This window comes from Sus scrofa, chromosome 6 (assembly GCF_000003025.6).
Source record: "Sus scrofa isolate TJ Tabasco breed Duroc chromosome 6, Sscrofa11.1, whole genome shotgun sequence".
NCBI lineage: Eukaryota > Metazoa > Chordata > Mammalia > Artiodactyla > Suidae > Sus > Sus scrofa.
Window position 1 is genome coordinate 106,250,290 of NC_010448.4, and position 17,358 is coordinate 106,267,647.

Sequence of the window (17,358 nt, forward strand, 5' to 3'; positions counted from 1 at the left end):
TGGATTTTCATCAGATATACATATATGTTAACAAGAGAGTTCCAACAGACTGTTTACAGCAATTGCTTTCAAATAATCACTGCAAGAGAAAAGAACTTACTGTCTCGGAGTGTTTCCCAAGCCCACTGGTCATTTTTGAAGAAGAGATGTCGCTTGATTTCTTCTACACCATTTCGCCCTAATCTCACCTCCCTGAAAAGACAGGGAAGAAGAGTCATCAATGATTTAAGACACTATTACTAAACTTGTTCATATTTATTTGTGAACATAATGCTAAATCTGTGCAGGATGATAAATACAATTCTATGTCACCTTAAAATTATATTCCCAAGGTAGGCGTCTAATGAGAGGTGTAGCTGCCAGCTTATGCCACAGCCACAGCCACAGTCACATCCACATCAAATCCAAGGCACATCTAAGACCTACACCACAGCTCATGGCAATGCCAGATGTTTAACCCACTGAGTGAGGCCAGGAACCAAACCATCCTTCTCATGGACACTAGTTGGGTTCGTTACTGCTGAGCCACAACAGGGACTCCTATGACATAATTTTTAGCTTACATAAAAAATAAGATGAAGACTGAGAATATTAAAGATTTTTTTCTGAAGAAAAAAGACACAAAACCCAAAGCTTTATTGATACTCTATGCTTTTCTACTGACAACAGAAATCTAAATGAATCACTTACCTTGCTTCATTAGCCTAATAAACTTTCTGGATAGGTTTTTTAAAATATTGATAAAGGTATACATTTTTGTAACTGAGAACTTTACTTCACACCAGGAGCTAACAAAAATTCCAAAAGATGTTTGAAATTTAAAATTTCCATTTTATTCTCTATTAATGTTTCTGACCAATCAAAACCCAATGACAACTAATTCTTGATATTACTGCAAAATTGAAAGCTTAAACAGGAAAAGTTACTCATTTTTGGCCTCTTCCGTAGGCAAAGAAATAAAACAGTTTAAATTGCGCCTTTAGCTGAGTTGGAAGAAGGAACTTGGTACCTTCTGTTTTAGTAGAATACTTATAAAACAACAAAAACACCCTGAATCCCAATTTTTTCACGAGTTTAAAAGATAAACTGCTTTAGATATAATGAGATATTTTAAAGAATCTTTCCCTGACTCCCACAGACTAGATTAGGGAACCTCTCCATGGGTCTATGGCCCACAGTACTTAGAGTACTTATCTCTCTGTACAATAAATGTCTCGTTTTCTTGTCTATTTCCCTCAGAGGACTATGAAATAGTGAAGTACAGTGGCTGTGTACCTTGTTCATTTCTATATCCTTAGCACCTAACACACAACAGCTTTTATTCTATACTATATTTATATAGTACTTATATTAAAATGCAAAAAATTAATTTTTAAATTTTAAAAAAACTCTTGTCTTTTTAGGGCTGCATCTGTGGCATATGGAAGTTCCCAGACAAGGGGTCAAATCAGAGCTACAGCTGCTGGCCTACCCCACAGCCACAGCAATGCCAGACCTTTAACCCACTGAGCAAGGCAGGGGATCAAACCTGCATCCTCATGGATACTAGTCAGGATCGTTACTGTTGACTCACAATGGGAATCCCAAAATTTCAAAAACTATATATTTCAGGCTCTAAAGGACATACTGAAGGAGGATAAGTTAATTTTAACCAAAGTGAATCTGAAATTGAAACATCAACACACTAAGCCTCTCCACTATTTAAATTAACAATGTATATTAAACGTTATCTTAGTAAGTCATCTGGTTCATATTTAAATTAAAAAAGTAAACCGCAATATGCCATTTCTGTTTCTAAACCACTTACGTGCATTTACATTTAAAAAAATGCTTCTTAAAACTGGAAGACCACATCAATAAAGGAAGGAGATAGGAAATATTACATACTTTTTTAATATAGCTTTGCAATATCCACTTAATTTCAACAAGCACATTCCATACATAATTAAATCCTTCCCCCAGCTCTACTGAGGTATAACTGGCAAATAAAATTTTAAGATATTTAAAGTACACGATATGGCAATTTGATATATGTACATACACACTGTGAAAGGACTCCTCCATCAAGTTAATCAACACCTCAATCACATCACATATTTACTTTTCTTTTATTTGGCTAGAGCAAGAACATTCATTTAAGTTCTACTCTCTTAACAAATTTCAATTATAGAATACAGTGTTATCTCAAATGGCATCGACTGGAAGATGCATCATTATTTCTCTATCACTAGGAAAAAAGTTCCCAATTGATTAATACAAGCCATTGACTGTAAGATGCACTCTAATTATACAGACGTTAACATGTTAAAAAGAAAAACCTCAGACTCAATAAAGTATACCATCATTTTTATACTTAGAAACAGTTTTAAAATTTAGCAATGGAGGAAGACCATCTGGTCTAGTCATCAGAAAAGAATCTATTATCCCAATTTCCCAGGTAAGGCAAATGAGTTGAGACACAGAAAAGCCATCTAGAAAAAAATCATTAAAATTATATTAGGTTTCACTGAAATGAATGATTTGGGGAAGGGTAACATGTTTATTCTGATAGTTCAAGCAGAGGAGCTCAGATATACACTTTAAAAATTGAGCAGCAGGAGTTCCCACTGTGGCTCAGTTGTAACAAACCAGACTAGCATCCATGAGGACACAGGTTTGATCCCTGGCCTCACTCACTGGGTTAAGGATCTGGCATCATGCTCTGTGGTGTAGGTCACAGATGTGGCTCAGATCCTGAATTGCTGTGGCTATAGCCTAGGGTGGCAGCTGTAGCTCAGATTTGACCCCTAGCCTGGGAACTTCCATAAGCTGCAGGTGTGGGCATAAAAGGCAAAAAAAAAAAAAAAAGATTATTTACCTGTCAGTAAGGAAGGCACAAATAAGATTTTTTGCTTCTTTTGATATATCATTATCATCAGGGAAGGTAAGTGAATTTTTATGATTCATAATCTTACTGTAAGTTCCAACCAAAGAATCTGCATAAAATGGTGTATCACCTGATAAAGAGATGGGAAAACAAAAGCAAATTAAGATACATCTAAAGAAATCAGTTTCAAAGGAAAAGAGTCAATGTTACCTGTTTAAACATAATTAAATATACATAATCTAAACCTAATATATAAAAAGTAACACATCAAAAGTTTCTCCAAGCCTCTAAATAGCTTGTCAAAACACACAAAGTAGGTTTGGATTTGTCTGTTTCCCACAGACAAAATCAACAGTGCTTAATGTAATATTTTACTAGAAGCAGCCAAGTCTAAGTTCAGATATGAACACTATGTGAGAGGTATAAAAAATCCTCCTTTACTTACCAACAAGCATTTCATATAAAAATACTCCAACTGACCACCAGTCACATTCTCGTCCATAATAACCATCGCCACCTTGAGACTTTAATACTTCAGGGGAAATATAATCAGGTGTTCCAACTGCTGTATCACATCGTACCATACCTTCCTAAAAATAGGTCAAATTTTCAATTAAGACATAAAGTCTCAATTATTTAATACAAGTTTTTTCTTAATATAACCTATAGAACTCTAGGTCTTTGTGTTATAAAATATCCTATCAAAATCTAATGCAAAATTGACAAAAATTAATAAGCAGCTTAATCATATATACATATTATATATACAATATATTCATAATATATTTGTGTACATGCATATGGCTGCAGCAGCAATTTTTTTTTTTTAGTAATAATACCAGAAAGATGCACTATTTATTATACCCTCTAGTTGTACTGATATGATGATCTCATCTTAAATGCAGAGAATAAGTATATAAGCCAATGCAAGTATATTAAGGGGCTGATAGGATGAAATCACTTGTTAACATTAATATATAAATGCTGATTTTTTTTTACTAAAATAGTTGTTCAATTTAACTATGCTTGAAACTGACAAGAAAACATCTAAGAACTGACTATACGAATATAAAATGGGGAAACATGTATGGGAAAAGGCATAGTAGTGTTAAGCCCACTGCTATCTCTCTAATATTGCTTTATAACCCTCTCTCCCAAACAAACAAAAAAAGCTATATATACCTGTTACTTACTTTAGCTAGTATTAATACAACAGAATTATAGACGTTCACACAATAATTCTGACATAGTGTTTTCCTTTTAACAAATAAATACAACTTTCTGGCTTCTATGATAAGTTCCGAAGAATATAAACTGTTTCAACTTGAAAATAAGGCAGACAGTTGCTATTTCAGCTATGTATATATGTTATTTATTATACTATATATCTTCTATGATAGACTCCCAAAATAAGCAGTAAGAACTTTTACATGTTTAATAGAAGGCTAAAACACTAAAAACTATAAATATTACTGAAATCCAGTTTATAAAAGTCTAGTTTTTTTCTTCCCCTTTTTCAATTTTATTTATGGAAGTCCAATTTTAACACTGGTATTAGTATTTAGTGACATTTAAACCAATTCCATTTACTAATAGTGGATTATTATAGAGTTGTTTTAAAAGATTTAGCAAATCTGGCAATCCACACTTCCCCTAAATAGAGAAGGAAAAAAATAAATCACTTATGAGTTACTAACACAACATTGAAACCATGGCATCTAGTTCAACAAATAAGACAAGGCACATTAATTCTGTGCAAGTCCAGATATGGTTAGTATATTCTTAAAACATTTTGTAAAAAGCATCTATCTTGAATTAGCAAAACTAAGTTAAAATCTAATTATTTAACCTTATTCATCTTCATACAAGTACCAAAATCTGCTAACTTCAAATGTCCAGATTTATCCAGCAGCATATTATCAGGCTTCACATCTCTGAGGAGGGGGAAAAAAAGGTAGAGTTATCTCTGAAACAGATCAGAAACTAATAAAAATTATATGAGGCAGTTATTTTGTGTCACATTTCCTCACTCAATTTAGATAAGGTCACCTTTGATGTATATGTGCTCTCTATCCACATCTATAAACTTCAGGGAAACTCTCTCCTATGTTAATGCCTCAAGAGAAAACATACAATATTCCTTTTTCTTTTAAGTAGAGTTTGATTCTTCCAAGAGGAAAATCAAGTAATTTGAAAACAGTCACAAAAAAATAACATTCAAACACACAAGATAGATAAACATATAAAAAGTAATTGAGGAGTTCCTGTCGTGGCTCAGTGGTTAACGAATCCGACTAGGAACCATGAGGTTGCAGGTTCAATCCCTGGCTTTGCTCCGTGGGTTGAGGATCCGGTGTTACGTCAGCTGTGGTGTAGGTCCCATACGCAGCTCGGATCTGGCATTGCTATCTATGGCTCTGGCATAGACCATCAGCTACAGCTTCGATTCGACCCTTAGCCTGGGGACCTCCATATGCCGCAGGTACGGCCCTAGAAAAAGACCAAAAAAAAAAAAAAAAAAACAAAAAAAAGTAATTGAAACACACAAGATAGATAAATATATAAATAACCCCAGAAGAAGGTCTAAGTCACTTCCATTTTTATACCCTTGGCATTGAGCACAGCAACCACACATAAAATTCAAGTGGCATTTACAGAACAAATGAAATTATTTTTCTAACAAATAAATATAATCAATTCATTAATTTAAAGCAAACTGACTTATATGTTAAAATCTGTATAAAAACCAATCAAAAGTCAATTAATTTGTATATAAAGAATTAAAAGTGTTAAAAACCAGCTTATAGATTTTACTTTTCAGGATACCATATAAAAGCTATAAAATCAGATTAGGAAATATTAAAAAATACATTTATATCAACACTAAAATGATTTTTTTCCTCTTTTTTGGCTACACCTTCAGCATATGGAAGTTCCTATGACAGGGATCAGGAACTGAAGCTGCAACCTACGCAACAGTTGCAACCTAGCCAAAGCTGCAGCAATGCTGAATTCCTTAGCCACCGGTACTGGGCGGAGGATGGAACCCTCACTGCTGCAGAGACAACAGTGGATCCTCAATCTGCTGCACCACAGTGGGTGAATGAAATGTTAAAACCACAAACTGCAAAGTTTTAAATTCTGAAATACCACTCATGTCATATGGGAGAATGAGTGGATTTAGAGTGGGAAATGCTAATCAATAAAGTGTAAGTGCTGATTTTTAGCTTCTCTTCTCTTTAACAAACGCGAAAATTTAAGGCATTTAGATCTTTACCTATGAATAAAACCCATGGAGTGGATTGCATCCAATGCAAGGACTACTTCTGCAGTATAGAATCGGGCCCATTTTTCAGGCACATCATAGTTGCTCATTAAGTTTACAAGATCTCCACCTGGCATGTATTCCATTACCATGTAGAGATAACGATCATCTTGGAATGCATAAAACAGCTAAACAAATATAAAAAACAAAGAAACAAATTCATTAAGATTAAGCAAAACTGCTTCATTTAAGAATTGTCTAAAATACTAATAAAAGATCTAATTAAAATAATCAAATTGCAATAGTTCTAAGTGCTCTTTAAAAAAAAAGGAAACAAACAAACATAAACAGTACAAAGACCTTTGCATATGCAAAGGAATTATTAACTGTGGTTATTTCTGAGGAATGAGATAGCGACTTTTTTTTCTCTAAACCTTTCTTTCTTTTCTTTTTTTTTCTTTGTTGGCCACCCACAGCACATGGAGTTCTCCGGCTAGGGATCAGATCTGGCAGTTGCAATCTATGCTGCAGCTGTGGCAGTGTTAATCCACTGTGCCAGGCGGGAATCAAACCTGTGCCCTGGTGCTATAGAGACACTGCTATGCCACAGTAGAGACACTGCTATGCCACAGAGGGAACTCCTCTCTAAACCCCTTCTATACTAACTGAATCTTTTTTTGGTGGTGGTAGTGGGGAACCACGTTCATGGCATGTGGAAGTTCTCAGGGGCCAGGGATCAAACCTGCACTGCAGGTGCAACTGTAATCCTTTCTAGAAGAGTATATGAGACTATACCTTACCTGACTTTTATACTTGCTACCTAGTCTGTGCCTGGATGCCTGGCAGTTGGCAAGTGCTTAATGAACGTTTAATGAATAAAAGCACAAATTACCCTATAAATTGAGGATGTAGTTAACAGCGATTAACTGCCTTTCAGAGTTGTTAAAAGACTAGCAAATGTAAAAAGCACTTAGTACAACAGATGTTCAATAAAGAGTAGCAGTCAGTAGGAGGAGGTGCAATAACAGTTAACAAAGAACCAGGAAGAGTAAGGTCCATTGATACAAAACTGGCAAGAACATCAGGCATTAATATATGATGAGACCAGGGTTGAAGTTAAACGAAGAGCAGATTTACAAAAGAACATTTTAAGTAAACATGACATTAGAATCAAGTTAAAATAAATAAAATAAGCCCTCTAGAAAAATTATAACTAATTTACCTAGGCACTTATGTCTTAAAATTCTTTTGTTTTTTTTTTTTCAATACTTTTGAGAAACCTAAAGCCAATACAATATTATTTGGAAGCCCAGCTTAACTTTTTTCCCTTCATCTCTCCCATTGCTTCCACTTCATAAATTAGAGACACACATAGGTAACTTTCCTCCTAGAGATGATTCAATAAAATTAAGTTTTATGATTTTAAAAATAGTGGTATATTAGACACTTTTGTAATTGACAGTAACTTCTCTATTACTGTGCTAAAAACCAAAGTTTTTCAGATATTTTAAGTTACACATTAGTAGAGCAACAATGAAACAACAGCAAAAACATACCTGCACAACCCAAGGACTATTAGCAAAAGCCATGATGTCCCTTTCTTCCCAGAAAAAAGCAGAATCAGATCTCTTAATCATTTCAAATTTGCTGAGAAGCTTCATAGCATATACCTTCCTTGTGGATTTATGCCTTACCTTTAAAATGGAAAATGAAAAGTAATATTAACCTTTCATTAACACTTAAAGCTCAGTGTTTCCCAGAACAATCTACTAAATAATTTTTTTGGGGCCACAACTGTGACATGCAAAAGTTCCTAGGCCAGGGATTGAACCCATGCCACAGCAGTGACCCAAGCCACAGCAGTGACAACACCAGATCCTTTAACTAGGCCACTAGGGAACTCCCTACTAAATAATTTCAACATCTTGTTAAACGACTTAACATTATTGGTCTAGCTATTTTAATTCTTTCTCTTCTGAATTAACCCAATTAGACAATGTCAAGGCTTTCATTACCAGAAGTAGCAATGTTAGGAAAAAAAAAATCTTTATTCCCTAGATTATGGTCCACTTCCCCTCCTCCTCCCTGCTATGTATGCTACTTTCTGTTTATAAAACTTACTGTGCCACAACACTTTAGAGAGTGTAATATTAACAATAAAGATTTCTCTTCTGACGCCTGAAACCTCTTCCTTAGTCATGGCTGCTTGGGGAAAATATTTCACACTACTGCTCAAAAAACTCTAGGCTTTCAAATCCTTAGGCAAGAATGTCTACAGCAATTTAAAGCAACAATTTTATAAAAACAATTCTTGCCTAAATAATATATGTTAAACACACAAATGGATTTTTTAAAAGTTTTTTTAAATCTCATTAAAATAACCTACCAATTGAACTTCTCCAAATGCACCTCTACCAATCACTTTCACTACTTCATAATCTTCAGCTTTCATTCGTAAATCTCTAATTTTATTTATTGTGTCTTTATCTGTATGAAAAGAAAAGTTTATAATTTTAAATCACTGAAACATTATAATTAAAACTGCTTATTTTACATTCAAGTTCTTGAGAAACAATAAAAAACAAAAATGTTCACCAGGAATTATTTGACATATGTAAAATATAAAGTTGTAAAATAGAGAAATGTTCAGTGCGCTAAGAATTGTTTTAAATAAATTCTGGAATGACTTCACTCTAGCTATTAAAAGAGTTTTGTTAAAATCTGACTTACTAGAATGTCTTAAAAACAAGTATGGAGTTCCCATCATGGCGCAGCGAAGACGAACCCAACTAGGTTGTGGGATCGATCCGTGGCCTCGCTCAGTGGGTTAAGGACCCGGCATTGCCATGAGCTGTGGGGTGGGCCATAGACTCAGCTTGGATCTGGCATTGCTGTGGCTGTGGTATAGGCCAAGAGCTACAGCTCCGATTCTACCCCTAGCCTGGGAACCTCCATATGCTGTGGGTGTGGCCCTAAAAAAGATAAAAAAGACAAAAAACAAAAAACACATCAAGTATTATACTACCAACACAGTGAGGATAATTAGTTAATTAGTTCCTGGTATTTAAGTATACATCTAATTTGAATTGAGGGGTCACAGGTAGATATTTTAGACTGATGAAATAAAGTATTTTTTAAAAGACTATTTTTTCTATTATAGTTGCTTTACAACTTTACATCAATTTCTGCTGCAGAGCAAAATGACTCAGTCATACACACACATGCACAATCACACACATTCTTTTTCTCATATTATCCTCCATCATGTTCCATTACAAGTGACTAAATGTAGTTCCCTGTGCTATACATCAGGAGAAATAAAGTACTTTTTATCAAATCAGTTTTGATGATCCTTTTAAAAAGATATAACTTAAAATATCAAACAATAAAAAATCATACTTATTACATTGTCTATTTGAGTATATTTTAACTTAAAATACACAGTGGGAATCATTGCAATTATTTATACAAACCTATCACACTACAAACTACAATAATTTACAAATCCCCACTGGATAGATATTCTAATTCCAAATTTGGTCAGAGATTAAAATAGGGCTATTTTAAACCACATGGGTCAACATTGGCATGAGATTACATGGAAAAGCTTCACATTTCAGAGCTGTACAAAATACAGAGCAGCTATTAAACTTAGGTTCTAGTTTATAATAAAACTTGCATATAATATGGTCTTTCTTTTAAAATGCACATTTAAACCTGTGTTTGTATACATTATGACCCATAAATGTGTTTGTATATATTATGACCCATAAACACACGCAACAGAGAGCAAATTTTCACAAAGGGATAACATAAGTGCATTTAATTTGAGGTTACCTATTACAAGATGCACTAGTAAGATATAAACAATAATCAATTAATTTACTGCACAAACATTTGTGTCAACCATACATGCTCTATAGTAATCACTGTAGATATATAAACATAACTTTAAAACACAGCTCCTTCTCTTACGGATTTCAAAAAAAAAAAAACCCAAAAAACAGAAATAAACAAAGAATAATACCAAAAAATGCAATAAGGAAAATAAGCACAAGCACAGAGTTTGTGAAATATCAAGAATGACACCAAATCAAGACTGCCTGGGAGGGAGGTGGCTAGAAAAGGCTTTCTACTAGGGGTGACGTTACCTGAAACAAGTCTAAAATGAAGAGTAGCAGTTAGCTAGCTGGGGAGAAGAAAAGAGAATATAACAGGCAGATGGGAAAATTAAGCAAAGGCACAACAGAACTGTACTGCTGGAGTGGTCAGGTTTGTGGGAAGGACTGGAAGGAGAGACTGGAGAGCCCCAACTAATTAAGGAACTTGAACTTTACCTGTAGGCCAGTAGTTGTAAAATTATTTAATCATCAAAAATGTTTTTCACATGAAACTTTAAAAGCAATATGAAAATATGCAAATAGATAAAAGAAAAGTGCTCTACTTCAAGAGGGCTGTGGTTGTAGGAGGCTAGAGCCTCATCTACCTCATAAGCTTTCTTAATGCAGGCCTTGATCCTGCGCTATCTGTTGGGAACTGGAAAGAACAACTGGAAAACCACTACTATGCATTGGAAGCCATGAAAAGAAATAAGGTATGTAAACAACATAGTCAAATTTACATTTCAGCTAAACTACCCTTGGGAGTATGTAAGAGACAAATTCAATAAGCCAAGACTAGAGAGGGGTAGAATGTTAAGAGTATTGTAATACTCAGATGATAAGACAGTCCTGAACCAGGATAATGTATTATATAATAGCCAATGTGGTTGAGAAAGGATCACTGGCCCTAGTTACACCATGTTTAGAGTCATACCTAGGCTGTAAAGTTTGTAGTCTGAGTTCAGAAAATATCTCTGCTGCAAATTTGTACGGAAAGGGAGATCTTACTTCTTGTTTTAATTTCTGACAGTACAGGAAGTTAAAAAGCAGCTCAACATTACTTATGATTCAAACAACATTAGTTGTTAAAATGAATTTATTAGATTTAATTTTTGCATAAAAGTACTGTCATCTTGTAATTTTTTTTAGGTTGAATACATTAAGAAACATTATTAAGTCTGGAACAAAAACCAATTTCCAAAGTTACTGTGCAATGATAATTCAATGATAGTTGAGAGTGGTTCTCATTCCAAAAAATTTTCATCCTGGTCCTTGTCTCAGTCAGCTCATCTTGCCATGCAAAATACCATAAGTTGGGTGGCTTAAAAAGACATTCATTTTCTTATGGTTCTAGAGGTTCAAAGTCCAAGATCAGGGGCCAGCATGTTTGGTTTCTGTTGAGGTCTTCCTGTTTCTTGGCAGCCAGCATCTCTCTATGTGCTCACAGGACCTCTTATGTGCTGCACAGGTAAGGACACTACTCCCATCACTAATCCCATGTCATCAGAATCCCACCTTTTTGACTTTATTTAACCTTAACTGACTCTTGCTTGGCCCTGCCTCCAAATACAGTCACATTAGTGTGTTAGAGCTTCAACAGGTGGACTGGGGGTGGGGGTGAGTCAACACATACATTTTAGTCCATCAAAAAAAAAATCAAAATGAAACGTTACCACTGTTATGTCAGTACCTTGTATGCAAAGATAAACCGGGATGTTCAGCTTCAATTTGTCAAAAATTTACAGAACTGATAATAGCTAAGTCCATGACAATGCATGATGTTTACCAACTAATACTATGGATCAATAATGCAGAACAGATTCATGTACTTTCCAAGAAGTAGTTGCTGATGTGTAATACAATGAATAACTTACATTATTAAAACAACTGTGTTTTCACAAGCTTTGTTCAACTAAGCCATTTTTTACAACATATGTAATTTTAACTACCATCAATTATTTCGAACTCAGCATCGACTCCTCAAATAAACAAGAGTCAAGGAAAATCACTCAAAACTGTCTTGTTTTTTTAACTGGCTTTTGTTGTTGCTCCCAATGTCCTCAATTCTTTGAGAACCTGTTCTTGCAAAAAGCTAATAGTCTCAAGCAAGTTTTTCTCTCTAAATGCATTTGTTTTGCTGGCACAAAATTCACCATCAGTGAAGCCCTTTCCCTGCCTGGCTAACAAATATGCTACTTGTAAACTTATATAAGCCCACAGCCTCATTTTCCTTTTTTTGTTGTTGTTGTTGTTGTCTTTTTTTGCTATTTCTTTGGGCCACTCCTGCGGCATATGGAGGTTCCCAGGCTAGGAGTCGAATCGGAGCTATAGCCGCCAGCCTACGCCAGAGCCACAGCAACATGGGATCCGAGCTGCATCTGCAACCTACACCACAGCTCACGGCAACGCTGGATCCTTAACTCACTGAGCAAGGGCAGGGACCGAACCTGCAACCTCATGGTTCCTAGTTGGATTCATTAACCACTGCGCCACGACGGGAACTCCCCTTTTTTATTTTTGTAAAGAAAATTCTGCTGTAATGAGATACTCCATTTTAAGTTTTCTGGTTTCTTCTGACTGTTGCTCTCCTGTGAGTTGGGATTATCATGGTGAGTGCTTATTCTGGTAATGTCAATGCATACTGTATTCTTTTAGCACAGCAATAGTGACACTGAATAATGAACACAATGCTTTCGTCATCTAACTTGATGAACTAATCCATACTTCATTGTGTCTCAAAATAACATTCGAAGTTCACTTTTCTTCTGATATCATGGGCATGCACTGGCAATGGAAAATAAATAAAATACTGTGGTATGGTGATACACGTGGAACACTACTGAGTTGTAATTACGTCACTGTGATTCACGGTATGCTGAGCAGCAGGGTGAAGCAATGACAATGCCATGTATGATTCTATCACAGCTACTCAACTCCCCAACTTGTGTTGTAAGCACAAAAATGGTGAGACAATACATAAAAGAATGAGTTAGCTATGTCCCAATAAATATTTATGAACACCGCTGAGATCAGAATTTCATATAATTTCCAAGTCATGAAATATTCTTCTTCTGACTTTTTATAAATTATTTCAAAATATAAAAGCCATTCATAGCTCATAAGCCATCTAAAAAGAGGTGGTAGAGGAGTTCCCATCGTGGCGCAGTGGTTAACGAATCCGACTAAGAACCATGAGGTTGCAGGTTCGATCCCTGACCTTGCTCAGTGGGTTAAGCATCTGGAGTTGCCGTGAGCTGTGGTGTAGGTTGCAGACTCGGCTCAGATCCTGAGTTGCTGTGGCTCTGGTGTAGGCTGGCGGCTACAGTCCCGATTCAACCCCTAATCTGGGAACCTCCATATGCCGTGGGAGCAGCCCAAGAAATGGCAAAAAAAAAAAAAAAAAAAAGGTGGTAGGCCAGATCTGGCCTGTGGGCTCTAGTGTGCCAACCCTGCACTAATGGTAACTCAGTTTCCCTCTGAAGACCCTACTTCCCCTACAGCACAACAGTAGTCTCCTTTACACACCCTCCCCCAACATGCTTTATACCCGACCCTGAAAGTGGGACAGGTGAACTCCACTGCCATCTCTATACACCCACATGAAATCTACCAGCTTTGAGTTTCATGTTTATTAGATTTTATCTGCCATTACTCCTCATTGTTGCTATAATCCTCAGGTCCTAACATCCCATTGCTGGACAATTTTAGTTCCTGGTTTACTGACTTTCCAATATTTTTCTTTTTCAAATTAATTTTTTTTTTGCTTTTTAGGGCCACACCCATAGCATATGGAAGTTCCCAGACTAGGGGTCGAATTGGAGCTACAGCTGCTGGCCTACACCACAGCCACAGCAATGCCAGATCCTTAACCCACTGAGTGAGGCCAGGGATTGAACCTGCATTCTCATGGATACCAGTCGGGTTTGTTACCGCTGAGCCACAATGGGAACTCCCCAGTATTTTTCTTTTTAATTCTAAGGATGTTAATATATCTATAAATGATACTTCTAATAACCTGGACTCTTTAAATGATCTTCTCTTCCACCTTATCTTAGCCACTGTTTCTAGGGCCACATATTAGACCTTGCCATTATCAGTAATTGTAATCCTCCCATAACTTCAATTTGAAATTCTATACTGTCTAAGCACTCTCTGTTTTTCTTTTTTCTTTTTATATTTTATTTTATTTTTTATTTTTTATTTTTTTTGTCTTTTTGCTGTTTCTTGGGCCACTCCCGCAGCATATGGAGGTTCTCAGGCTAGGGGTCCAATTGGAGCCATAGCCACTGGCCTACACCACAGCCACAGCCATGTGGGATCTGAGCCGCGTCTGCAACCTACACCACAGCTCACGGCAACGCCGGATCATTAACCCACTGAGCAAGGGCAGGGACCGAACCCGCAACCTCATGGTTCCTAGTCGGATTTGTTAACCACTGCGCCACGACGGGAACTCCTCCCTCAGTTTTTCTATGTCGCTCGGTACCTCACCGCACCGAAAGCTTCTTTTTCTTATCTACCCAGCTTAAATTACATGATCAATTATTACCATCACTCATTTGCATATACCTTCAATGCCTTGGCTCTTTTCTGCTTCATTATACTTAGTTTGGCAAAACCGTAATTCTAGTTAAATCTAACTCTATGTCAGCACCCATGCAGTTGAATATGTTTGGATAAACACATAAAATCATAGTGATTGACCCCACTTTAAATTCATAATTGCATGAGTTCCCGTCGTGGCGCAGTGGTTAACGAATACGACTAGGAACCATGAGGTTGCGGGTTCGGTCCCTGCCCTTGCTCAGTGGGTTAACGATCCAGCGTTGCCGTGAGCTGTGGTGTAGGTTGCAGACGCGGCTCAGATCCTGAGTTGCTGTGGCTGTGGCTGTGGCGTAAGCTGGTGACTACAGCTCCGATTCAACCCCTAGCCTGGGAACCTCCATATGCCACAGGAGCGGCCCAAAGAAATAGCAAAAAAGACAAAATAAATAAATAAATAAATTCATCATTGCAAACATAAAGCTTGCCATTAATTCTGTTGGCAATAATATATTTCCTTAGTCTATTCACTCTCCCACTCTACTAGAGACCATATTTCACATTTTCTTCTCTCTTCTCAAACCTCCTACAGCTCTCCCACTGATCCTCATTCATACTTAATGAAACTTGTTGGCTATTACCCTGAAACAATTAGAAGAACACTGCCATAGACTTACCACTAAATAGATGTATTTATATTTATACATTCACATTCAACCACAAGCATGTGCACTTATATATTTGGTCTCTTGACTTTTTAACAGTAGAAGAAGACTGCTATCTTACACCAATCTCTCCATCAATGATGTAGCCCTTTCTCACCAGATCAAGGACACTGCTCCAGCAATTCTCTCCTCTTTCTCCTATATCATTAAACTTTTCCCTTCCTAAATGGACTGTATCATGTTATTTTCATTTCTATCTTTAACAAAAAAACAATTCTTTTGATGCCAGTTCTCACAAGCCCCATTACCAACCCCTCTATAACAAAATTCCTCAAAAAGCTGTCTATACTCTACCTCTAAATCTTCATATCTGCTCATAAATCCATTCCAGGTGGTCTTTGCCCATTACCTATCTTTCCAAACTGCCTGTCAAAGTCACAGGTGACCACCATGTTCCTAAACCCAACAACCAATTCCCAGTCCTCACCTGTAGCTTTTAACAGTTTGATCACTCTCTCCTGCTGTACTTTCTTTACTTCCAGGATACCACACGCCTACAACAATACTAACAATTTTTTTTTAATGTCGATTATTACTTCTCAGTTGTCTTTGCTGGTTCTTCCTCTTCTCTGAGATTTCTTAACACTTAAGCTTCTAAAGGCTCAGGCTTTCATGGTGTTTCTTCTTTATCTACACACATTTATTTGGTGGGCTTAAAAAGCACTGACATGTCAACAACTCCCAAATTTTTATCTCTAGGTCAGACCTCTGTCTTAAACTTCAGATTTATATATTTAATTGCTTACACAATACATCCACTTGGTTAACAGACATCTCCAATTTAATGTGTCTGAAACTGAAGAGGTGTTTCACCCAAAGCCTCCACCTATGATTTCAACATTTCAGCTGATGGGTCAATTTTGCTTGGGGGAAAAAACCTAGAGGCATTTTCTTACACTCCACATCCTATCTTTTAGGAAAACATGCTGGCTCTACCTTTAAAATATATCTGGAACCTGATAACTTCTCACTCCCTACACTGTTACCATGCTGGATCAAGCCATCCTCATATTCTCTTTGGATTACTGCAATCACTTCTTAACTGATTTCCTGGTGTCTCTCCTTGCCTTGCAATAGTATATTCTTAACACAGTGTGATATTCTTAAAACACAAGTCAGGTCATGTCACTTCTCTGCTCAAAACTCTCTAAAGTCTTGCCATCTTACCCAGAGCAAAAGTCAAAGATCTTACAATGGCTTACAAGACTCTACATGACCCACCCTCCCTATTTCCTTCCTTCTCTGACATCATCCTACTACTCTCAACCCTGCTTATTAACTCTCTCCAGCTGCAATGGTTTCCTTGCTACTATTCAAACTTGCAGGTACACTGCACTCTTACTTTGTACTGGCTGTTCCTCTGTATGCCGTTTTCTTTCGTCAAACACCCACATGGCTAACTCTCTCAACTTCTTCAACTCTTTACTCAAATGTCACTTTTTTGGTGAGCCCTATCCAAGTCACCCTACCTAAAACTGCAAAGTGCTCAGAACTTCTGATCCTTCTTACAGTGTTCCATTTTTCCCCATAATAAATTATTAACCTCTTTATTATTTATAGAATTTAAAACAAAGTAATACTTGCAAAATTATAAATGTGGTAAGCTCTTATTACTCTAAGATCAATAAGCACGATTGTGTAACCATCAGATCCTTTTAACAATTTCTGATTGTCAACTGTGTTGAGCCAGGCGATACAGATAGAAAGCTAAAAATCAGTGAAGTGAGATAATACCACACAGCCCAGTTAGTAAGGAATGAAATGGGCCAACTGAGTCACAAACAAACACCATAAGTCTTGACTGGCCACTATCTAGCTAATCACCTCTGAACAATCACAAGTTAGAAAAAGAGGCAGTACAGAAAGGCTGTTAATTTAGTCCCAGAGTTACAAAAAATTTAAAAATATTTCAGTCACAGAGTTCCTGTCATGGCGCAATGGTTAATGAATCCGACTAGGAACCATGAGGTTGCAGGTTTGATCCCTGGCCTTGCTCAGTGGGTTAAGGATCTGGCATTGCCATGAGCTGTGGTGTAGGTTGCAGACGCAGCTCAGATCCTGAGTTGCTGTGGCTCTGGT

General features: G+C 36.6%; 1 protein-coding gene across 1 annotated transcript in view; it reads right to left on the minus strand.

Moving 5' to 3' along the window:
- The window catches only part of ROCK1 (Rho associated coiled-coil containing protein kinase 1), a 151,100-nt gene that overhangs the window by 86,391 nt on the left and 47,351 nt on the right, over positions 1–17,358 (minus strand). Inside the window, exons 3-9 of the mRNA XM_005653400.3 lie at positions 8,518–8,618; positions 7,688–7,825; positions 6,144–6,319; positions 4,716–4,800; positions 3,312–3,456; positions 2,858–2,996; positions 101–192 (exon numbers count right to left, since the gene is read on the minus strand). Of these exons, the coding sequence (XP_005653457.2) occupies positions 101–192; positions 2,858–2,996; positions 3,312–3,456; positions 4,716–4,800; positions 6,144–6,319; positions 7,688–7,825; positions 8,518–8,618 (876 nt within the window). The remainder of the gene's footprint in view (positions 1–100; positions 193–2,857; positions 2,997–3,311; positions 3,457–4,715; positions 4,801–6,143; positions 6,320–7,687; positions 7,826–8,517; positions 8,619–17,358) is intronic.